This window comes from Lycium barbarum, chromosome 9 (assembly GCF_019175385.1).
Source record: "Lycium barbarum isolate Lr01 chromosome 9, ASM1917538v2, whole genome shotgun sequence".
Taxonomy (NCBI): domain Eukaryota; kingdom Viridiplantae; phylum Streptophyta; class Magnoliopsida; order Solanales; family Solanaceae; genus Lycium; species Lycium barbarum.
The window spans coordinates 20,268,784-20,294,138 of record NC_083345.1 but is presented as its reverse complement, the minus strand read 5'-3'; the positions used below and the strand labels follow the sequence as shown (position 1 = coordinate 20,294,138).

General features: G+C 36.4%; 1 protein-coding gene across 4 annotated transcripts; it reads left to right on the top strand.

Annotated features, from left to right (window-relative positions):
- The first annotated feature begins 20,505 nt into the window (after positions 1 to 20,505).
- Positions 20,506 to 25,100, top strand: LOC132610629 (F-box/kelch-repeat protein At3g23880-like). Of its 4 annotated transcripts, none has more exons than XM_060324948.1 (2): positions 20,506 to 21,901; positions 24,871 to 25,100. In XM_060324948.1, the coding sequence occupies exons 1-2, from the start codon at positions 20,854 to 20,856 to the stop codon at positions 25,026 to 25,028; spliced, it is 1,206 nt and encodes a 401-aa protein (XP_060180931.1). In that variant the 5' UTR covers positions 20,506 to 20,853; the 3' UTR covers positions 25,029 to 25,100. The 4 variants fall into 4 exon arrangements, with proteins under 4 accessions (XP_060180931.1, XP_060180932.1, XP_060180930.1 ...); XM_060324949.1 differs by having other exon boundaries at positions 20,508 to 21,896; XM_060324947.1 differs by having other exon boundaries at positions 20,508 to 22,158; positions 24,778 to 24,878.
- The last annotated feature ends 255 nt before the right edge of the window (positions 25,101 to 25,355 follow it).

Below are 25,355 nucleotides of genomic sequence, written 5' to 3'. Positions count from 1 at the left end.
TTCAGTAAAGGCGGAGCCGGGGATTTGATCCACCCGAGAGTTGTACGTTTCGACCCTCTTCTCGGTCGTGTCTACCCGTTTTGCCAAAGTTTCAAGCATTTTTAGAACCTCGGTTGAGGATCTAGCTCCGGATCCATTGCTCTCAATAATGCGTGCCTCCTCCCTTCTGGGTTCAGCAACACCGCTCGTTTTTTCCGGGGTCGTTGTATCCCCTCCGTTCTTCAGCCGGGCTATTGCGATTCCCTGCTCGGCAATCGCCGCTCTTTGCTCCTGCAACATTTCAAAAATTAAGCGTAGGTCGATATTATCATTGGGTGTACCCGGTTCTTTCCGATTCTGTGCCCGGGACAGAGTAACAGAATTGTGGGTATTTATAGGATCAGTGGCCGGTAAAGTGGCAATCTCCTGGTCTACGGTGTTTCGTTGGTTGAGGCCCTCCCTCGAATTAACGGGGTTAGGATCAGATGGGTTTGGTGGTCCTCGTGGACCGCTTCCTTCGTTCTCGGCCACGATTTCGTTGTTGTTAACGTGACCGGATTGCCCATTGTCTGCCATTTAGTCCGTTTTTTCAAATACGAACAGAAGGTGTTGTTGACACCCAATTTTGTCCCGCCTCTCCTCCGAAATACCTATTTACGCTTCTAATATTTTTGGAAAATTAAAAAATATATATTTATATTTTTACTATAATTATTAGCCTCTTATCAATACTGACATTTCATTATTTTATTACAGTTACTAGCCATCATTATTATTATAATTATTATTATTATTATTATTATTATTCACATCTTTATCATTTCATCATATTTTACCAGCTTACGCACACGCATCGCATTTATCTTTGCATAATTAAATAATAGTATTTATTTACTGTGGATTTTCGAAATATTATTGCACGGCTATTATAACGCCATTTTTTATCTGAGCACTAATAATTGCCTATTTTATATTAAGTAATATTTTAACACAAGTTATTTAAATGCAGTATCCCAATCAACCCATACTATTTTCGGACCAATTCATAAATCAGCCCACATTTTTAACTTACATGGCCACATTTTAATTCACCCCAGCCCAAATAATTAACCAACATTTCAAATGCCAGCCCAATATTTCAAAACGTACCAGCCCAACCCAATACACTACCCAACCCAATCCACTGATTGACCCGGTCCACCTTCTTCGTTCAAAATGAAGGAAACATTAGGTTTCCTTTCATTTTTTCCTCCGTCCGCCGCCCTCCCTTCCCCTTCTCTCTTTCTCTCTCTTCCGCTCCTCCTCACCCCCACTTCACTCTGTCCCCCCACGCTCGTCTCTCCCACGCCGCCGCCGCTCCCACTTCCCTCTGTCTCCCACTTCCCTCTGTTCCCTACTTTCCTCTTCACGCTCCTCTCTCTCTTCTTCACAACAAACCCTAAATCGCCTTATAAATAATCGTTTCCAAATGAGTTTAGGGGGGATTTGGAATTCAAGGAACCCCCCCCCCCCCAAAAAAAATTGCCTTGCAAAGAAAACGAGTGCCGGAACACGGGAAATCCCAAAAGAGCAAGGTTCGGAGGTGGAAAACTCCCCTAAAAACCATATCTTGACAGATCGGAAATCCTTTGAAAAATAAGTTTTCCCACTGGCCTAAAATCCCCGAAAATATCAGTTGTTTTAGCAGTAATAATATCGTTGAATATCGACTCCGAAAATATTAAATATTTTTTATCCTCTTTTCGCTGTTTTTCGGATCCAAGAGGATACCAACTTTGGATTTGGTGGTGTTTCGAGATAGATCGGAAACTCGAAGCCTCACTTCGCTGCACCCGAAGAAGGTAAATTTCCTTCCCTTAAGTTACTTTTGGTATTTGTTGTAATGTGTGAAACTGCTTATGGGTTTGTTTGCTTAATTGTATTTCAATTTCGTTAGCAGTTATTTTAGTCGTATTAAATATATTTGATCCTGTTTAGTTCAGTTCTGTGATTGTGTTAACTTTATATGCAAGTTTAGAATTAACCTGGTGCTTTAAGCCTATATTTGTCGACTGGTATGTCATTAGATTAATCATGTGTTGGTTTAAATTAGGCGGCCTATTAATCGTGTTTGTATGCATCAGCCTTCTTCCATGATTAGTTAGTCTGCATCTTGTCTGATCAGGGTCTAACAAGGACTATTATCAATGCCTATTTGATTTGCCTTTATGTACTGGTTAGAAGAGGATGTTGTTGCTGTGCATTGGATATATTATTGTTTAATGCGTTATCATTTCCCTGGGAGTCTGAGTGATTAGGCTCTATCCTAAGCCTTAATAATCTGGAATATCCTGAAAAAATGTAATTGATGTCTGGCAGTCTTGGTATATACATATATGATTCGAACTTGTGAAGTATAACTCTGTGTTTCATTCTGATTTCACTATTAGAAGAGGATGTTGTTACTGTGCATTGGATAAATAGGGATGTATGCTAGTATAGGTAAGAAATATAGGCATTTGAAATCAATCGCTTCAGTTTTCTGTCTGTGAAGAGAATTTGTCTTTTGTGAAGAATGAAAAGAATCCTTGTGATTGTTTTAAAGAAACTGGATTGATGCATTAAAGATATGTGGTTAAGGAATCCTTATATTAGGCTAATCGCAGTTATGCAATAGAGTGTATAAAATATCAGTTTTGAAATAAATTATGTCTGTTTTAAATGGTTGTTCAGTTCAGTTATTTGGCATGGGTTAGGTATCTATCAATTTTTAAAATTCTATTAAGTATATGTTAGTCCCAATCAGTTGAATCTGCCTGGTGTGTGAGTTTGCTGCTAAATCATTTGGTTTTCTGGTTGTGGCGGATTCATGGAATCATTTTAGAATGGTAGCTGTCCAATCAAACAACCCCATTTCTAAAAACTGGTCTTAGTTCGAAGCCTGAACGTGCATCTTTATCTATGTTTAGTTTCAGCTTTCTCTTTGTGTGTGTCACAAAATGGCAGTTTGGTCATCAGTTGATCATACATCACAATGCATTAGAGCTGAACAGTAGTGGGCCTGTTTATTCTTTCTCATTGAACCTGTAGCTGAGTTAGCATTGTCTAGGCATAGTAAATCTTACATTTCATGTAATTAGCCTCTTCAGCTATGTCCAAATCTAACCATTGTGATCTGCTCAACCTGAAGATTCTTGCTGCATCTTAATTACCATTCAAACATAATAATTTGTGCATTCTCTGAAAGGTTTAGCTAGTCTATTATAAACTACATCTGTTTGTTGTTTGCTGTTTGCTAGGGAATATTATTACTATGATAAAACGAATGCTATACTTCGAAAAGGGAATCAGCTGCTTATTAGTTCTTTTTTTACAACAAGAGTAATACTACATTTGATCCACTCTATGAGTTTAGTTGAACAACTGCTTCTATTTGCTGAAATATTTGCATATGGATGTTTCGATGTAGCTGATGAAAATCGTTGTTGCAATTTTAAGTTTGCAACTCTGCATTTGGGTTTGGCAGATCCTATATCGCGATATAATAAATATATACGTATACACCCTGTATTGTTTTGTTTTTGTGAGATAGATATGCGTATACATTAGGTATACTTAAGTATACACGATGTGTACGTAACCCAGTTGGTTTATTCTGATTTTATATTATATGTGTTTAGACCTATTATTGATTATACATTAATCCTTTTCTTTTCATTTTATGCATGACAATCGCATACGAGTCCGAGAAACTCGTTCCTCCTCCGCACTCGGTGTTGGGCTAAAATCCCGACGCAATCTCTCTCCCGTGTCAACCCATCCACAGCAAAATAAAAGGAATTTCTGGGCTAAGCCCAATAGCAGCAGCAGATTTGCAGTGGCCAGTCAAAATGGACCAATCCATTTAATTTCCTGTTGCTGAGCCCATTCCCAATTGCAGCATTTTTTTGTTTTAGAATGGGCTGAGCCCATTTAAATTACATCTACTCCTCTATTTTGCTGTTGTGCATTTAATTTGCATTGCATGACTAACTCGTTATTTTGTTTTTATTTTCTTAATTTAGATGAAGATGAATTAGTAGGTTTAGTTTTAGTGATGGGTAGTTAGGAGGACTAATAATTAATTCCATAAGTTATTCTCTTCTTTTCATGTTAAAACTATTTATAAGGTCTAATATTTATTTGGAATAATTAATTCACAAAATGCCATGACTATATATTTTAAGTTAAAAGGAATCATATTTTATTCTTACTATCTAAACATTTCAAAACGTCATTAATATGCAAATATAAGTTCAAATACATTCTATGAATAATTTTTCAAAGTTTGTCCAATAATACACTTCTTTTAGCCATGTATAGTTAATATAAAAGAAAGAAAACTCATACCCTATCCATCACATTTTAAAGAAAAATAAGTTTTAGGTATTTTTACATCATCATATTAATACAATACAAAATTTTGTCTAAAGTTCATATTTTGCTAAAAAGCTATAGGCGAGTTGTCATATTTTTGCAAGTCTTATTTTCAAGAGCATTATTACATTTTCATTCAAGGCTTTAGCATGTCCAAGTTTTATTTTAAATAGCCTTTAAAATCTTCTTTTTTGCATTACATCATATTTTCTACAAGTATTATTTCAAACGACATCATTATTACTTTCATTTAAAGTCTTAGCGATATTTATGAGTCCTATTTTAAAAAAAATGGCATTTTAAGTTTTTCTTTATATTATATTTTCTGTAAATCTTATTTTCACTAATATTATTTTCCTTTTAAAATTTTAGCAACATTTGTGAACCATTTTAAAATTTAAACATTATATTTACTCTTAATTAATTAACCTAAGTTGGCCGGATAACCGTAAGTTAACGGATTCTAAAGGATGCCTAACCCCTTCCCTTTAGGATAATATAGAGCCCTTACCTAGAATCACCCTGGTTAAGCAGACTATTAATTGAGGTTTAGTTTTAACTTTACCTTAGTTAACATCTAGGTGTCCTAATTCACCGTTAAATTAATTAGGTGGCGACTCCTTAAAACGAAATAAATAGGAATCACTAATATGTTGCACCCTTAATTAATCACGGTTAAAATGGGGTGTGACAGGTGTTTTTGATTTAGATGAGTAAGGTTGGGATCAAGACAAAAGGCCACTATTATCCTGGCCCCACGGTGGGCGCCAAACTGTTTATTCCGAATTTGGATAATCAATTAAATTTGTGAGTGAGTATAAGATATGTGGTCAAATCTCAATCTACTTGACGAAAGGAAGATATAAATATAGATACAATATGACGAGAGCAATGATAATCTATGGTTTGTTATATACTCGTATGTTTACTAATGTATGAGTGTTACTTGATTGAGGAAATGCAAGAAATAAACACAACAAATGTGACCGAAATCAGGTATTTGAGAGAGAGATTTTGTATATATTTTGCTATTACAAAGTGTTCTTGATGTGTGGAAGCCAACCCCCACAAAGGAGAGGGATGAGCCCTATTTATAGTGTTGCCTCCATGGCCTTATACAATACAAATCATTTAAAAAATAAGAGGAAGGACAACTCTGAGTGGGTTAGGTTGACCGTGCCGTCTGACACACGCATGGTTGGTGGTTGACCATGGCAGGACGCTACCGACACGTGGCTCACGCGCAACGGCTCTACCGGACCAATAGCCACGGATATTCGGACTAACGGCCCCGACCGACCTGGTGGTGAAGAAACCGGACCAAACGGTGCCCCTGCTCAGCTCCGGTTCGAGCGTTCTTCCGGTTCAGAATGAAAGTCTTCACCTATATTCTGGTAACCTTCTTCCTTCGGTCCCTCGTCTCACCGGTTTGACTCATATCCGGTTTTTACCGTATACAAATATGTTTGCATCATTTTATGGAAAGAGCAATAAGGTCATTATGAAACTATTTATGTTGTACATGAGGTTCTGGCTTCTTTTGCATCAACATCAATGTTCTCCGATAAATTTTACTAAAACGTCTTCTTAAATTCGTGAGTTTTCATGTGATTACCCTTTAAGACATTAAACACTAGCTACTTTTGCATCTAGAATTTACATTCTCTAAAGCAATGACTCTCAGTTACATTTTTTTGTCACATAAAATAAGTTCGACAACATATTTTTCAATGTTTATGACCTGCTCTATTTTAGTTCTTCTGGCTTTACATATACAAATATTTGTTTAGAAAATTGGAGAGTTTTAGGATTTTGTCTTAAGCTTTAATTTCTTGCAGCATGGAGACCATAAGTCTAGGGAATAAAAAGATACCACTTCCGAAATTCTGTTCCCACGAGGAAGGTAGGAAAGCTGGGGTTTCAGGTGCGACTTTTAATGTATCTAATCTATTTTGCTTTAGTTTCTTTATTTGTTACTTTGTTTGTTTTTTTCTTTTTCTTTTTTCAATTATGAATATGATCTGTATAGTAGTTTAAATCATGCCATACCTATTACGTATCCCAAACTATTTGTAGAGAAAGAAATTGTGCATAACTGAAATGAGACTTATATCAAGCGATTTAGGCAGCTCAATTGGAATCAGAGGAGCAAAGCACCCTTAGCACCCAACTTGAACCTTCAATCAAGTCAAGGTAAAAGTATGTTATTGAATCTCAAATGATGATTCTAGAGGTAACAACAATTATGCTGACACGTATTTCAGTAACATGATGAATAACCCCCTTAATTCTAGAGAAGTGAAGCCAAACAGAACATGACAAAATGTAGTTGAAGCAAGTGCACTGAGATTATTCCGTTACCCTTTCCATTGAAACTCTGTTGGAGAAGTTAAAGACTGATTATTTGCAGATTTCAAAGGTTTAGTCAAAAAAATTTAAAAGAGAGTTTAAATATAGATTGAACTTGCTCCTTAGATTGAACTTGCTCCTTTTTTTTCCTTTGATAAGGTACTGGTTGAACTTATTACACGAAGTAAAGGATATTTACTATGCCGTACTTGGAACCCAAGCGTAACATGCATCCATTAGCTTCTGAGGTAAAACAAAAAGATAAGAGAGGGCTCTAAGTTTCCACTACATGAGTCTTTGTCCATTCACTAAGTTTTCTTGGTGTTTCATGAGTTATACTTCACCGAATCAAGTAAACCATTTAGTATTTAAGGGTATCTAAGTCATCAATGTATGTGTGTATTTTCGCATAATATGCTGCTAATGTAACATTTTGTGATGGATTGTGAATCCACCTACCTATCAGACAACAACGACAACAACCAATTGTAATTTCACAAGTGGGTCTGGCCACCTACCTGTAATATATATTGTTTCCATGTCAATGCAATCGATAAAGAAGTCAGCTCAAGTTTGATTTATGGACAAAAAATTGATTGAGACAAACTGATTCTGATGCAAAAACAAAGGATGTGACTTTCTGTGGACTCTTTTATTTTTTTCCTTTTTGTAATGGTCAAGAATTTAGAAATATCCTTGCAGGAGTTATCTATTTATACTTATCTATTCTTCGTTTTTGAGGTTGTGGATGTTCTTGGAAATGCCAAAGACTATGGTTTGCTATACTATTGTTGCACATTAGGCTCTTAGCATTTTATACGTTATTATATTAGTTCTAACTGGTGATGACATTTGACTAAAATTAGAGTTTCGATATGAGTCGTGTACAAATTCTTTGAAATTTAGTTGTAAAATTTGAGCAAGCATATAACATAAAAAACACCTTTCTTTTGTATTCTGCAACCAGGTGACGTGAATTTATATGCCTATCCCATAGGGTTGTCGATGTTGGGCCCGTGCTATCTTTTCTAGTAGGAAATATTACGTGTTATAACTACTTTTAGTACATAATTAGTGGTATTAACTACCTTTTGTTTTAATTACTAATAATAACTAAATATTTTTTGAATTTAACTAATATAGCTACACAGTAATTTTCAGTTACTGGTGCACAAATACACCTAAAATTTAGCACTCCCAATCTCATATCCCCCTTTTAATGGTAACAATATTAATAACTTAATATACATTATCATTCTCTCTCCTTTTTCATAAATTTTTGACATTTTCTATTCTCGCTCACTACCCATGTCAGATTTTTCATTTCTCAAATCCCTAAAAAATTCTCTCTCCTTCTATCAACCACCACCACGACGGGTGGCGGCGGCCCCTCTCTCAATTTTTTTTTATTTCCATGATTTCAAGCTTTGTGGACAAATTAAACATAAGAAGGCAATTAACCTTTCCATTTTTTTTTTATGTGAATGATGTTCCAACTAGAATGATCATTCATTATGGTTGACGGCTTATCTCTCATTGTGGGCAAGTTGTAGCTGTAAATGCCAAGACTATTGGGCTGTGGACCAGTGCCCATAAATTTGGACCGAGTTGCATTTGCTCTGTGGCTAGGATTTTTTTGGTGGTCTAGGGTTTTTTAGGGTTTTGAGAAGATGAAAAATATATGTATTTGTGTATGTTCTATGATATAGCTACCAATTGGTTGTGATTGGTGGTGTATTTATGTAAGTTTTTCTATATTTTTGTGTATTTTGTTCAAATTAATTTCATCAGTTCATCTAGTTTCAAATACATGAGTGACAAAAATACATTGTAAGTTTTTTATATATTTGTGTATTTTGTTCAAATTAATCCATCAAATACATGTGTGATGCAAATTGTTACTCACACAAATACATGAGATTTAATATAAAAATACATGGGGTTTGATTGGTAACTTCAAATATATCGATTATGCTATCAACTACACGTGTAAATCAAAACGAAATCAATATTGAAAACTTCAAATACATTACCGCTAAAATACATGGGTGATGCAAATTGTTAATCACACGAATACATGAGATTTAATATAAAATACATGAGTTTGATTGAAAACTTCAAATACATTAGTTATGTTATCAAATACATTGGTAAATCAAGAACGAAATCAATATTGAAAACTTCAAATATATTGGCTGTTGAATGTTTTCAAATTTTGAATTTTTGATTTTTTATGTTTAATGTTGAAGATTGGATGGAGGAATAGAAAATGGTTATGGAAAGATAATCTAAAATCTGATTTTGTGGAAGGGTAAGGTAAAAAAATACCAATTAATAGCTAATTAATTGATCCCACCGTTATGACCTTAAATCAAGGGATATGTTTTATTTTTTACTGTGTTACTATGTATTTATAAGCATCAAATACATCCGAAAAAATACCTTAATTTGGAAAAACATAGCTACAAATAATAATTTTTAAAAGGTAACTATAAATGATAGAAAATTACCAAAAGATAGTCATTTTGTTAATTTTATTGTCAAAGTCACAACAAAGTCTTCTCTACATATCTTGAGATTACAATTTCTTTCAAAAGTAAAACAATCCAAAAATATTTATTCCATGCCTCGTAGAGCTAATTGTGTGGGATTTATTTTATGTATCACGACCTAAAACCCGTTTGGCCAAGCGGCGAAAATATGCTCATTTTGAAAAGTGTTTTTTTAAGAATGCTTCTTTTAGAAAACTAATTTTCGTGAGAACCAGTTTGTGTTTGGCTATTCATTTGAAAAATGCTTTTGATAAGCAGATTGTGGTAGGCTAATCTTTTGTAAAAAGTGCTTTTGAGTGCCAAATTACAAAAAAGGGCAAGTATCAATGAACGTTTATTATTAAGATTATTTTATAGAGAAATTATTTTAAAAATCTATTATGAAAGACTTTAATTAAATATTTACTTTTATTTAATTAAAATTTAAAATAACATATTAAAAGACCAATCAATATAATACATAGATAAATCAAAGCAAATAAACATTATCGTTCTTTAAATACAAAAAAAAAAAAAAAAAAATTCTGCTTAAGATAAAAGAAAAATAAACGTCTTAGTTTTTACAATAAATGAATTATATCCACAATATAAAATTTAAAATATATATAAATATTAGTGTTTTCACACGGAAAATTAGGAAGTTCCCAATGTTTCAGTTGGAATCTGTTTTCGACAATTCGTTTTCCCAGTGAGCTGGTTCAATGAAAAAATAATACTCCCTTCGTTTCAATTTATGTGAACCCATTTGACTGGGCACGACATTTAAGAAAGAGTGAAAACTTTTGAAACTTGTGGTTCAAAATAAGTCTTGAATATTTGTGTGGTTGTAAATCATTTCATAAAGTGAATTTGTTTCCAAATTAGGAAAGAGGTCATTTATTTTGGCACGGACTAAAAAGAAAATAGGTTCACATAAATTGAAACAGATGGAGTATTTTATAATACTAATATCCCACTGAATGTCGGTGGGAAAATCTCTCACTAAGTAATTTAAAAAAGGGAAAAGGGTCAAATATACCCCTCTACTTTTTTTTATTAGCTAACTTTACCCTCTGTTACCAAAGTTTACACCTATACCCCTATTTGAATGAAAATTCCCAAATCAAACCCAATTTTCAATTTCACTTAAAATTACTCACCCCCCCCCCCCCACACACACACAACCAAACGCCTCACCAATTAAACACAACCACCACCCCCAACTCCAAATATGCCCCTCTACTTTAACATTCTTCTTCTTCTTCTTCAACAAGGAATTTGCAACTGAAATTCACAAAAAAAAAAAAAAAAAAAAAAACTCCGAATCGTTCACCAAATTATCTCAAATTTCAGATATAAAATCTCCAAGACGTTTTCGATCTTTTGCAATAATATTTACCCAAAACGAAGGATTCGGAGTACTTTTTTGTGAATTTCAGCTGCAAATTCCTTGTTCAAGAAGAAGAATGTTGAAGTAGAGGGGTATATTTGAGAGTGGGGGTTGGGCTGTGTTTAATTGGTGGGCCCGGCGGGGAGGGGGGGGGGGGGGGAACAAAGGGAGTGGGTAGTTTTAAGTGAAATTGGGAATAGGGTTTGATTTGGAAATTTCCATCCAAATAGGGGTATAGATGTAAACTTTGGTAACGTTAGAGGTATTTTTGTTCACAATCACTAACGCGCCGGGGAGGGGGGGGGGGGGGAATTAGCTAATAAAAGAAAGTAGGGTATATTTGACCTTTTTCCCTTAATAAAAAAGGAAGATAAATTACGTAAACCCATTCGAAATAGGATTTCTGCAATATATAGGTAGGTTTTGGTATATTTTTCCTTCCTATAGGAAAGGCGCGTGACATATCTTTTACCAAAACCGTAAACTATAAATTCAAGAATCTGTATAATAGCAACCACCAAGCCATGACCATGAGGAAAGCTAATGGGAGAAAGCGATTCAGGACTAAATTCACTCAACATCAGAGGGAAAGAATGTTTGAATTCGCCGAAAGAGTTGGGTGGAAATTGCAGAAGCAAGATGAAGAGTTGATTAGCGAGTTCTGCAGCAAAATCGGAGTAGAGAAAGGGGTTTTTAAGGTATGGTTGCACAACAAAAAGAAGAATTCTACTTTGGCCAATAGAGATCAGCCCACAGCTGACATATTTCCTGAACGCATCATTCACAAGATACTCTGTTATCTTAGTTATGGAGAAGCATCCCGGATGAGAATTCTCTCCAAAGCATGGCTACAAGCCTGGTTGACTCATCCAAACTTGGAATTCATTTTTCGTTATTCTGATGAAGCCATCACAATAGTGGATAAGATCATGGAGAGATACCGGGACGGGAAAATCCCTATAGAAAAGCTTGGATTTACAAAAAATTCACATCCTCTTTTTTGCGAAGGTGAAGTTTCCCCTCAGATTGATAAGTGGCTCGGCATTGCTCTTCAGAATGGTGTAAAATATCTAGAGCTCATGTATAGTGGTTTTAGATCTTCATCTATTTTTAAATTCCTGGAAGCAAAATCGTTAAGAGAGCTGGTCCTGACGGGTTGTGATCTGATGCATCTTTCAGTACCTACTAGTCATGTGGTGAACTGCCATTCGTTGAGAAAGCTTTCTCTATCTCGTGTCCATTTAGATGAAAACATGCTTCAGACTCTACTCACTAGTTGTCCCTTGATTGTCAATTTAGTCATTGACCAATGTCTTCGGTTGAAAAAGCTTGAGCTGAGAAATCTTCAAAAGATCAGGTCACTTACCATTAAGATAATTATGTACCAACGTATACTTGTTAAAATTCAAGCACCAAATCTTGAACATTTGTCTTATTCTGGTTATTCTTTGAAAGATTTGGATATTGTTGAATATGAGAATCTGAAGTCTTTAAAGATATCATGTTGGAAGATATCTGATGGATTTATCGAGCACCTTATCTCTAGAACTCACTGTTGGGTCTCACATAGTCGTGATGTAAGCGCTTACCTCATCTTAGTCGTGATGTAAGCGCTTACCTCATCTTAGTCGTGATGTAAGCGCTTACCTCATCATAGGAAATTCATTCTTATAAATAGGTAGCTTATGGTTCATTTGTAAGATATCATCAAGATCATTTGCTAAACACATCCCAAAGAGAGAAAAAAAAAATCTAAGAGAAATACTCTTAGTGAAAGGCCTAAGTAAGAGAAGGTCTTTGAGAGAATTTTCTGTGGTAAAATTCTTGAGTGTAATTGGGATTGGGGTTGTGAGGTTGAGTGTTGTAAACACTTGTAATATTTCTTCTTTAATAAGATCTGCAGCAGCAACGTGGACGTAGCTCTCACATTGAGGGTGAACCACTATAAATCTGTGTGTGCTATTTATTCTTCGCTTACATCACGACGTAAGTAGGTTCTGTCTAAGGAGGTTGGTATTTAAGTGGTCCAGCTGTGACCCTCCAATCTTTCCTGGGAACCTGCTTACAAAGGTCGGATTTGGGATTTAAATCCTAACAACTGGTATCAAAGCAACAGGTTGTGTTGTGATTTAGAAACGATGGGAGGCGAAGATGGTACGACGCACGACATCGATAAATTCGATGGTACAGATTTTGCGTTCTGGAGAATGCAAATTGAAGATTATTTATATGGCAGAAAGCTTCATGAACCTCTGAGTCCGAAACCAGAGGAGATGAAGCAAGCAGATTGGGATCTCCTCGACAGACAAGTTCTGGGAGTCATTCGACTGACGCTGTCGAAGAACGTTGCTCACAACGTGGCAAAGGAGAAGACCACCGCAGATATGATGAAGGTATTGTCTGACATGTATGAGAAACCTTCGGCAAATAATAAGGTATTTCTCATGAAGAAACTATTTCATCTAAAGATGATGGAAAATGTTCATGTTGCTGCACACATAAATGAATTCAATACCATTGTAAATCAATTGTCATCGGTAAAAATTGATTTGGATGATGAAGTACAAGCTCTAATTTTGTTGGCATCCCTACCAAATAGTTGGGAGCCAATGAGAGCAGCGGTTAGTAATTCTGTCGGCAGTGACAAACTAAAGTTCAACGATGTTAGGGATCGTATCCTTGCTGAGGAGGTGCGCAGGACAGATTCGGGAGAGGCATCGACGAGTTCTGCTTTTAATGTTGAAAACAAAAGCAGAAATTATGACAGAAACTACAACCGAAATAGGGGCAGATCGAAGTCAAGGAATGGCAGGGGTCAATCCAGACCAGGATGAACACATGAGTGTTGGAACTGTGGAAAAATAGGTCACTTCAAGAAGAACTGCAGGGCGCCAAAGAAGGAGGACAACAAGGGGGCTGGAATCAACGCTGCTACGGAAGACATTGGCGATGCGTTGTTGCTATCGGTTGATAGCCCGATAGACTCTTGGGTGCTTGACTCAGGAGCGTCCTTTCATACCACCCCACATCATGATATAATGACAAACTACGTGGCTGGGAATCTCGGCAAAGTTTATTTAGCCGATGGAAAGCCGCTAGACGTTGTTGGCACGGGAGACATTAATTTGAAGATGTCAAATGGATCCTCGTGGAAGATTACAAAAGTTAGACATGTTCCAAAGCTGATGCGAAACCTGATTTCAGTAGGTCAGCTTGATGATGAGGGATATGATCTCAACTTTGGTAATGGGTCTTGGAAGGTGGCGAAAGGTGCTATGGTAGTTGGCCGAGGAAAGAAGATTGGCACTCTCTACATGACGGATAGCTGTCGTGATATTGTTGCTGTGGTTGACAACACAAAGAAGACAGATTTGTGGCATTGTCGGCTTGGGCATATCAGCCAGAAGGGGATGAAGCTGTTGGTGACAAATGGCTTAATTCCGGAGCTGAAGACGGTGGACCTTCATACGTGTGAGAGCTGCATTCTCGGAAAACAAAAGCAAGTAAGCTTCTCAAGTGCAGGCAGAGAGTTGAAGATCGAAAAGCTGGAATTGGTGCACACAGACGTGTGGGGACCTACCACTGTACCCTCCCTTGGAGGATCACACTACTACGTGACCTTCATTGATGATTCAACCAGGAAGGTATGGGTTTATTTTATGAAAAATAAATCTGATGTGTTTAGTGTATTCAAAAGATGGAAAGCCATGGTCGAGAATGAAACAAACCTCAAGTTGAAGTGTTTGAGGTCCGATAACGGCGGAGAATACACTGATGGTGATTTCAAACGGTACTGTGCCGATAATGGGATCAAGATGATGAAGACTATTCCTGGAACGCCGCAACAGAATGGAGTAGCCGAAAGAATGAACCGAACGTTGAACGAGCGTGCTCGAAGTATGAGAATACACTCTGGACTGCCCAAGACATTCTGGGCAGATGCAGTCAATACCGCGGCCTTCTTAATTAACCGAGGACCGTCAGTTCCCTTGGATTTCAGAATTCCAGAAGAAGTCTGGAGTGGCAAGAAGGTAAATCTTTCATTTCTGAAAGTGTTCGGTTGCTTATCATATGTTCATAATGATGATACGGCTAGAAGCAAGCTTGATCCAAAATCAAAGAAGTGTTACTTTATTGGCTATGGTGACACCGAGCTTGGGTACCGATTTTGGGATGAACAAAATCGGAAGATCATCCGAAGCAGGAATGTTGTCTTTAACGAAGAGGTACTGTATAAAGACAAGCTGCAAAAGAATTCAGAATGTCAGGACAAGGAATCGGAAATAGTAGATTTGAGGGACTTTCCGACACCTGAGCCGCAGCCAGGTACAACCGAGGCAGAGGAACAAACAATCCGAGAAGGTGCTGATGAAAGTGTTGATTCTGAAACAAATGAACAGACGCCAATCACAGAACTGCGTAGATCATCCAGGATCAGGAAGCCGCTTCACAGGTACTCTCCATCCCTCAACTACATTCTACTCACTGATAGAGGGGAGCCGGAATGTTATGAAGAAACAATGCAAGTCGATGAATCGACTAAGTGGGAGCTGGCAATGAAGGATGAGATGGATTCATTATCGGCAAATCATACATGGGAATTATCCGAGTTGCCAAAGGATAAGAAGGCATTGCAAAACAAATGGGTTTATCAGATAAAGGAAGAACCCAATGGAAGCAAGCATTATAAAGCAAGGCTGGTTGCAAAGGGATTTCAACAGAAAGAAGGCATCGACTATACGGAGATCTTCTCTCCCGTAGTCAAGATGGTGACTATCAGAACTGTTCTTGGACTGGTAGCAAAGGAAAATCTACATCTGCAACAGATGGACGTGAAAACTGCATTTCTTCACGGTGATCTAGACGAGGAAATCTACATGCGACAGCCGGAGGGATTCAAAGTCAAAGGAAAGGAGAATCTGGTGTGCAAACTTCAAAAGAGTCTGTACGGACTAAAACAGGCTCCAAGACAGTGGTATTTAAAGTTTGACAGCTTTATGAAGAAAGCTGATTTTTCAAGGTGCGAGGCAGATCACTGCTGTTACTTCAAAAAATTTGAAGACTCGTACATGATACTGCTACTCTATGTCGACGACATGCTAATTGTAGGAGCAAACCTACAGGAGATTGATCGGTTGAAAAAAGGGTTATCGGAAGAGTTTGCAATGAAGGATTTGGGAGCTGCAAAGCAAATCCTTGGGATGAGAATCAACCGAAGCAAGGAGGGCATCAAACTCTCACAAGAAGAATATGTGAGGAAAGTTATCAAAAGGTTTAACGTGCATGATGCCAAGCCAGTCAGCACTCCCTTGGCTGGACACTTTCGGTTGTCAAAGGATCAGTCGCCGACAACCGAGGATGAGAAGAAGTAGATGGACAAGATACCTTATGCATCTGCAATCGGTAGTCTTATGTATGCAATGATATGTACAAGGCCAGACATTGCACATGCAGTGGGAGTTGTCAGCCGATTTATGAGCAATCCGGGAAAGCAACACTGGGAGGCTGTGAAGTGGATATTCAGATATCTGAAAGGCAGCTCGAGTTCAGCTCTGTATTTCCGAAAATCAAAAACAGGATTGCAAGGGTATGTTGATGCTGACAACGGTGGTGATATTGATAGTAGAAAGAGCACATCCGGGTATGTTTACATATTCGGAGGTACTGCAATCTCTTGGGTTTCCAAGTTGCAAAAGATAGTAGCTCTCTCTAGTTGTGAGGCTGAGTACGTTGCTGTGACGGAGGCCACAAAGGAAATGATGTGGCTACAATCTTTTCTGCGGGAATTGGATCAGGACCACGAGGGAAGTGTGCTATATTGTGATAGCCAAAGTGCCATTCATTTGGCAAAGAACCCGGTCTACCATGCTCGAATGAAGCACATACAACTCCGGTACCATTTCATTAGATCAGCTTTGGAAGATAGAGCGCTAGTGCTTGAGAAGATCGCAGGGAGTCAGAATCCAGCAGACATGCTGACAAAGGCAGTGACGATAGACAAACTGAAGCTATGCTCAGCTTCAGTTGGCCTGCACGAAGTATGAAACTAGGAAAGAGCTGCTGCATCGATCAAAGTGTGAAGACAAATTAAAATTAGTCTTCAAGTGGGAGATTTGTTGGGTCTCACATAGTCGTGATGTAAGCGCTTACCTCATCTTAGTCGTGATGTAAGCGCTTACCTCATCTTAGTCGTGATGTAAGCGCTTACCTCATCTTAGTCGTGATGTAAGCGCTTACCTCATCATAGGAAATTCATTCTTATAAATAGGTAGCTTATGGTTCATTTGTAAGATATCATCAAGATCATTTGCTAAACACATCCCAAAGAGAGAAAAAAAAAATCTAAGAGAAATACTCTTAGTGAAAGGCCTAAGTAAGAGAAGGTCTTTGAGAGAATTTTCTGTGGTAAAATTCTTGAGTGTAATTGGGATTGGGGTTGTGAGGTTGAGTGTTGTAAACACTTGTAATATTTCTTCTTTAATAAGATCTGCAGCAGCAACGTGGACGTAGCTCTCACATTGAGGGTGAACCACTATAAATCTGTGTGTGCTATTTATTCTTCGCTTACATCACGACGTAAGTAGGTTCTGTCTAAGGAGGTTGGTATTTAAGTGGTCCAGCTGTGACCCTCCAATCTTTCCTGGGAACCCGCTTACAAAGGTCGGATTTGGGATTTAAATCCTAACACTCACTTCCTTGAGAGTTTGATATTAGTTAAAATTTTGAAAAGATTTGACATTCACAGAAGTAAATCCCTAAGGGTCTTGAAGATTAAGAATTGTGAGAACATAGGAGTGATTGATGCTCCAAATTTGGTATCAATCGAGTATAAAGGAGAGTATATTCCTCGGCTAACATTTGCAAAAGAATCAAACCAATTGAAGCACTCACATATCATTCTTGATTGCCGCTACTCCAGTTTGGATGCTTGGTGGTTTTGTGAGTTGAGGAGTTTTCTATCAAACTCGATCTATTGGTCTCAAGTTTCTCTTAATATTTCCAAATGCAATGAGAATATTTCCAAATGCAACGAGATCAGTAGGAAATATTTTCAATTGCACGGTAGAGTTGCTACACGCCAAGTGGACGTTTTAGATGTAAATATAGAGTCAACTAGGGATTGCCCCGCGTTTGTGGATGCTTTGTTATGGAGTTGTCATCCTAGGAGACTCAACCTATCATCAACGGTCAAAATGATTACATGTTTCACCGGTCATTTAATGCATATCAAGAATTCGAGCCATTCTACTTCTCATGGAAGCAAGCCTCCGTTTAGTGAATTAAAAGAAGTAAAAGCCTACAGTTGGAACAATCAGCCTGTGAAACTCAGAAATGGGGAGCTGGCAATAAGGGATCTTAGGGGAAGGAAGGAAATTTATTTTCTATTAGATTGGTGATGCAGTTAAATTTATCTCTATTTCAAATTGAATGCACTTTTTCATTTCTAAAGTTTATTGATGTAATTTTCAGGATAGATTCTGGATGCTTGAAAACAAGTTTCTGAATTCCCTTAAAATGGATCTTTTGTCAACTATGACTATGTTTGAAATATCAAGGCACAGGGAGTTTGGTGTTTGGTGTTCTTCTTTTCTCCAGTTCGGGGGGAACTTGCTGTGACTTATTGACTTAGATACATTGGGATTTGTAGTTCTCTCGAAGTCTGGGCTTATTAGAGTTCTTATTTACTTTAAAGTCACTGGATCGAGCAAGACATAAACAAAACAAGAGACCTCATAGCATCCTGTCTTGTAATTCTAAAGGTTGCATGAGTTTGTTATTGGTGAACCTATTCAATTCTTCTGGGCTTATTTCAACTTACAGTTCTAATTTCAACTTTTTGTAGGTATCTCTTCATAGATTCATAAATCCCTGAGCTTTTCGCCAAAAATATCGATAAACAATACCAACAAGTCAACTAACTAAACTACATCCTTTAAGTATTCCAGTGAACAAAAGACATTCGTAAAGTTTTTCGAAGTGTGCAGGTTTTGGGAGCTCTTCCAAGTGCTGGAGCAGGATTCTCAACAGCAAAATCAAAATCCTGTACATAAACAACAAAACATCAAGTAAGGATAAACAACAAAACATCAAGTAAGGAACAGCATGGCCAAGTCAAAGACATCGGCAAATCACTTTCCAGTGGTAGTCAACTTATTTTATAGTTAGAGCGTGAGGATGCAACTTCAAGTGGTATATGTAGTCTATCACAAAATACCAAAAGATGAAAAGAAGTTAAAGATTAAGACTATATCTATGACTTAAACCATTTAAAAATATTGTGTTGGAAAACAATGCATGAGTCATTTGAACATAAGAAGATTGCCCTTTATATTTATTTTGAGTCACTCAACACTTTCTCGCTCTTTGTTTTTGTAACTAATGTGAGCTTTAAGGGACCATTAATAGGGAATACCAATGGAATCAAGAAACGTGCATATGAGTTTTGGTTTCTAATAAAGAAGATGAAACGCTTGGTATGATAAATAATATAATAATTGTGACTTTTATTCTTAATAAATAAGATAAGATAAATGAGAAAAAATAGGGAAGAAAAAATAAAAAATAAAATAATTGTGTTTCTTGACCAAAGAAAAGTGTCACATCACTTTTTTTTTAATTCCTATAGCTTTAATATATATAGCGATTTCTTCAGTTTCAAATTAACTCCGCCACGCTTCATTATCATTTATTAGTGCAATTCTTTATTGCCTCACAGACTTCATTTTGCAGGTAACGGTGCCCATATTATGATTCTTCATTATTTTCAATTAGTTACAATAATTATTTATTGCCTTTACATAGGCTTTTAAATATAGTCAATGAGAAGAATGATGTAAAAAATGTCAAAAAAGGAGATAAAAGATAAATAGCATTAGTGGTCATAGAGAGGTATCATATCATTTTGTTTATGTCTAACTTTATATTATATATAAATAGATATAGATATAGATTATCCCAAGACAACCGCTAAATCTTGCCTCAAGAACATTAAGAAAAAGGATACTAGGAAAAACAAACCGGAAATTATACGTAGTGTAATGTTTGGCACGTATATTTATAGCCCATATAATTTTCGGGTCGGATCAAGTGGTGAGGGCAGGGGGTCCATAAAATAATTAAAATGAGTACTTTTTTTTTCTTTAATTTCTTGAAAATTTAGCTTAAAATAAAAGTATATGTCAACAAAATTTAATGAAAAAATCATTTAAATTGGTTGGACGACTTTTTAAGTGAAGTATCAATATTTGAGTGATTTTTGAGTTGTAAAACAAAATTGAGTGACTTTCTATAAGAACTATTCTAATTGAGTAACTTTTGAATTATACAATAAAGTAAAGTAACTTTCTAAGAGAACTACTTGTAGTTGAGTGATCGATATTATCTCATGAGAACGCATCGTAAAATGAATTGACTTTAGAGATGCACCATAACAATTAAATTTGAAAATTCCTAGATAAACTTTTATACGCTATCTGTCCATTTCACTTGCCATTGTCATGTATTGAGTTGGCACACCCCTAAGAGCCATAAATAGAATGAAAATTTTATTATATTACCCCTAATTATTATTAAATGATCTAATGATTTAATCAATCAAACATACTTTAAAAGTTGTGCAATCACAAACAATTCATTGAAGTTCTCAATACAATAATTAACAATAGAGGTAAAACAGGTATGAAATGATAAATTATCTCTTGATAGTCTAAACTAGACAAATAAAAATGGTAATTTATCTTTAGCACATAGACAAATAAAAATAGACGGAGAAGTAATTTACATTTTCAGTATGTTGATATTGCAAAGGTAATTTAATATTTGAATGGTATATATTTTTATTTTTTATAAAAATTCTCCTCGTTACAAAGTAGGAGGAATGAATTGGCTTCTAGAGTAAAGTGGCTTTATAAGTCAAAATTGTATCTAGAAAATTGTAAAAGCAAGTTTGAGTTAATGATACTTTGAAAATTGTAGAAGATGAAAGTGAGTTCTGAAAAATGTGATACATTTATCATTGCGAAGAGTTCAAGCCAGTTCTTTTGAGATCTCCATACCAGGTTAGTAGAATTTCGAAAGTCTTCAGAACAACATATATATTTGGAAAAAAAAAAAAAAAAAAAAAAAAAACAGCAGTCTTGTTCTGGTACTTGACAAAAAACATCTATCTACTGGAAGAGCTCAAATTTGTTCAATAGAATCTTACCCCAAATGGAATATGAGGGAAATGAGGCCCTCCATCAACATGCAAAACGGAAAAAACCCACTAAACATTCTCCATTTTCTTCCACTTCAAAGCAAGTTTCGAGCTTTAGAACGCCTATTCTGCCCCAAGAGCTCATCACTGAAATCCTCTCAAGGCTTCCAGTGAAATCCCTCTTGAAATTCACGTGTGTTTCAAAATCTTGGCTTGCTTTAATCTCTAGCCCTCAATTTGTCAAGACCCATCTTAGTGTATCTGTTAACAACAAGGAATGCACCAATCATAGGCTGATGTGGAGTTTTGGACCTGAGTTGAATCTTAAAGAATGTACTCTTACTTCTTTATTTGATGAGTTTGTTACTGAGGTATTTGACTTGGATTATCGCATGATATCCGATGGATTGTACAACAATTTGCCTGATTCTGAAATGATTCTAGGTTCTGTCCATGGATTGATTTGTCTTGCGGATAAGAACGGTGATTTGTTTTTATGGAATCCATCAATTAGAAAGTACAAGAAAGTGCCTATTCCTATATCTCCATTGTCGTTTTCCCAATGGCAAATATATGGTTTTGGATATGATAAGTTCCATAATGATTATAAGGTAGTGGCTACTTTTTTAAAGTATGGCAGTTTTAGTCAAGGTGAGCTCAGAATATATAGTTTAAAGAGTGATTCTTGGAGAAGGGTTGATGATTGTCAGATTGGGCTGCGAATAAATGTTTCGGGTAAGTTTGTGAACGGGAAACTTCATTGGCCTAGTTCTGCTTTTGATGGTGTTTGTTTTTTGTATACCGATGGTAATTTTTTGTATGAGGGCTGGAACATCATTTCTTTTGATTTGGCTAATGAGAAATGGGGAAAGGTGGAGCAGCCCTTTTATGGAAAAGGCGAAGATATCTCTGTGCTGCTGGGAGTGTTGGGAAGTGATCTTTCCATCTTTTGTGATTGTGGCGGAACTCATGTAGATGTTTGGGTTATGAAAGAATATGGGGTTAAAGAATCTTGGACAAAGATGTGTACCATCAAGTATCCTGGTGATCAAGTGGGGTACGGTAATCTGTTTTCTCTGCACTATTTCATGTTAAGTAAAGGTGAAATTTTGGTTGCATTTAATTCAACTTCCATGATATACAATCCCAAGGATGATTCGTCACGAATTTTAGAGGTTATTAACTTTGATAACAATCCCAAAGCAGAAATCTACATTGAAAGCCTAGTTTGTCCTTTTTCTAGAGAAGGTAATGAGGGTGCAACAAAAAGCAAAAGGATGAAAAAGCTCATATCAAGATAATCAAGTAACAAATAACTTGTAAGAGTATTTTGCTTCTCAAGTGCTGTTAATTCTGTTTGTTATTTCAAATATTGAGCAACTTAATGAATGTGTATAGAATATCCTTAAACTATATTGCTAGGATCTTGTTAGCCATTTTCCCTTTATGCACTATTTCAAGGAACAATAATTTTGTCTTCAGCTTCAAACTAAAATGATACATGGATATTTTTTTCGCTAGTTTACCAGTTTATTAGGAATGTTATCCCTTTAGAGTGAAGAGTCTTGACAGCATAAAAAATAAAGAGCACCAGGAACATGGAAATCATGCCAGGTGAATGCGCCGGTAACGACGAGGTCCTTCTCAAGGTGGTTGTTTGGTCTAGGTTCTAATTAATCTTCTTCAGGTGAAATGTTTTTTTGAGAAAGAAAAGCCTCAATGCGCCCAATTCTGCCGAGAGTAGAAAGGCCAAGCGGACTCCGCCAGTTACTAGGCCCGATTATACCAACACCCAACCACTTTAATGCCCCATTTGATTACAAGCCCACGTTACCTGCCTCGGCTCTTCAGGTGAAAACTTTATAGGGCAAAAAGAGGAAATTTGGGTGTTCTGGGACATGGATTACGGTCTGGCCTAGTATCTGCCTGTGGCTTTTTCACTTGCGTTAAGGGAAAGAGGAAACTTTGGTGTTGTTTAGCAACTTTATGCTACTTCGCTTGGAACTTTTTGACAACTGACATAGTTTGTTGCGTAAGGATCTTAGAAAATCTTTTTACAGTGACAACAAATTAGAAAATGAAATCTAATCGATTAGCTAATATGACAAATAGGAAAGGTCATTAAGTCCGGTATGTTTGTGATTCTTGGAGAAATGTCGACAATATTCAGAATAGGTTGCCATTTCTATTCATTTAGTCCGGTTTGTTTGTGAATGGGAAGCTTCATTGGGCTATTAATGCTTCTCAGGATCTTCGTGTTAATTATAATAGTTGGACATCATTTCTATTGGTCTGACTTATGGGAATTGTGGAAAGGTTAGGTGGAGAAACCCTACTATGAAGAAGGAGATTTTGATTTCAGGTCGTGCCTCGGAGTGTTAGGATGTGATCTTTCTATGATGTGTAATCATTAGTGAACTCACGCAGATGTGTGGGTTATGAATGAGTATAGGGTCCAAATATTTTGGACATGTATGTTTATCATGTCAAAGGAAGGTGAAATGTTGTTTCAGATTGGATCAAATTTCATAATTTACAATCCTAAAGATATCAGGTTTGCCAATGTTACCAACTGTGAAAACTTTTTTGAGGCAAAGATCTATGTTGAAAGCCTTGTTTGGCCCTTTTTAGCTAAAGGTACCAAGAATGAGACAACAACAAAGGCTGAATAAGCTAAGATGAAGACAATCGTATAATGAATAACTAGTAAGAGTTATAATTCTGTTTCTTTGTAAAATTTTGGAACAAGACATATGCATAATACAAATGTCTTTAAGCCATATCTACTTGTTGATCTTGTTTGTCCTTTTTCCTTTTTTGGATGACAAGGGAACCCGCAGCCGCTACCCTTCGGGTGCGCATTGGGTAAACGCCGATATTGTGTAATAGCCCGCAAATCACTCAGGAGAGATAATCCGCACTAGGCAAGCCCCGTGCGACGAGCTCGACCCAGAAGGCAAAATGTCCTTTTTCCATTTTGCTTCATGAAACAAAAATCTTTATTTTTGTTGAGGTGCTTGGTGACTTCATCTTCAAACTAAATGGCACTTTACCTTGTCTCTTCTTGAGCAATATTTTTTTTTTGACATCCTGGAAAATAATGATCTGACTATTAGGTTGACTTTATATGTGATATATCAAAAAATGTGGTTTGATCCTTTTATGTAAATAGTATGACTTTCTGGGTGCACATGAAAAAAAGAGGTGAAAATAGTAACTCAGTTTTGCAGAGAATGGATGTGGATGATCAAGATTTAGGACTCTTTACTAACTTTGTTGGGATTGATTATACAGTCCCTATATTACGACATGGTGAGTTGGTTTCATGAGTGAGGAAGAATTGATTTTTGGGTGGAAATCATTTGTGAAGGCTACTCCCTCTGGTCCAAAATAATTGAGGTTTTTAGTCTATCAAGAAGGTATTTTATTCTTTTTCCAAATTTACCCTTGACACATTTTTAATTCAATGAACAAATTTAATGCTTGTTATAGTTTCAAAGCCCCTCTTAATTAAGGGTATTTTAGTCACTATACCTTTTAAATTTTTGAAGTGAATTCCTTAATTCATGTGCCCAAGTCTAAAACCTCAATTATTTTGGACCGGAGGGAGTGTATTATTGTAGTTAATGTTTTTTCTTAAATAGAAACCAAAGTAGAAACTTCATTGGAACATGAAAAATTACAGAGTAACAATTGGTGCATATCCCTCAACTACTAAGCAAAGATCCTGTCATGCTGATTCCAATTCCTTAAAAAGTGTTTGCGAACTTTTCACGTATCAATTTTGTTCTTGCACCAGTAGAGACTTTCTTGCACTGAAATATGCTATATTCAGAATGTTCGTATTTTTTTTCTCACTTTCTGGGGAAGTTTGTGAGCGTGCTTCTCTTTTCCTGGAAAACTGACTGGTAAATTCCTTAGCTCTTGTGGTTTCGCAGAGTGCAGGCAGATATCTATATGACATCTGTGTGGTTGTTGCGACTTGTTTTGTCATGGAACAATTAACAAATATTTCTTCTTTATTGTCTCAGCTTTTTGCAAGCACCAGATTTACGCAGTGGCGCTACGTCACAGATTGGGCCAAGGAGATCTTCTGACTGATGTGCAATTTGGGTCATATGGATTCTCATTAGTGTTTGTTGTTAGGATTGCCTATGGATTTTTTGTTGGTTTTTTTTTTTTATGTTGAATGACTCATTGAAAGTTAAACTTGTTTGATTATGTAATATGTGGTTTCTTTTATACAATCTCCTTCCAAATAGGCTCTAGGTGAAATTATAGTGGTTCAAACCATCATACTATTGAAGCATATTGGTGCATTTCAAAACCACCACTAAACGCAAGAAATCTTGATCACTCTACAGAATACTATAGTTAATTTATACCTTTAAAAGCATAGTTGTGGGGTGCTTTGGGCAGTTTTAGTGATCTTATATAAATGTCAATTTATAATAGGTATTTTGGTTTAGCAACAAACTAACAAGGTGAAACGTTACCTGCTATAGTTAATTAGATG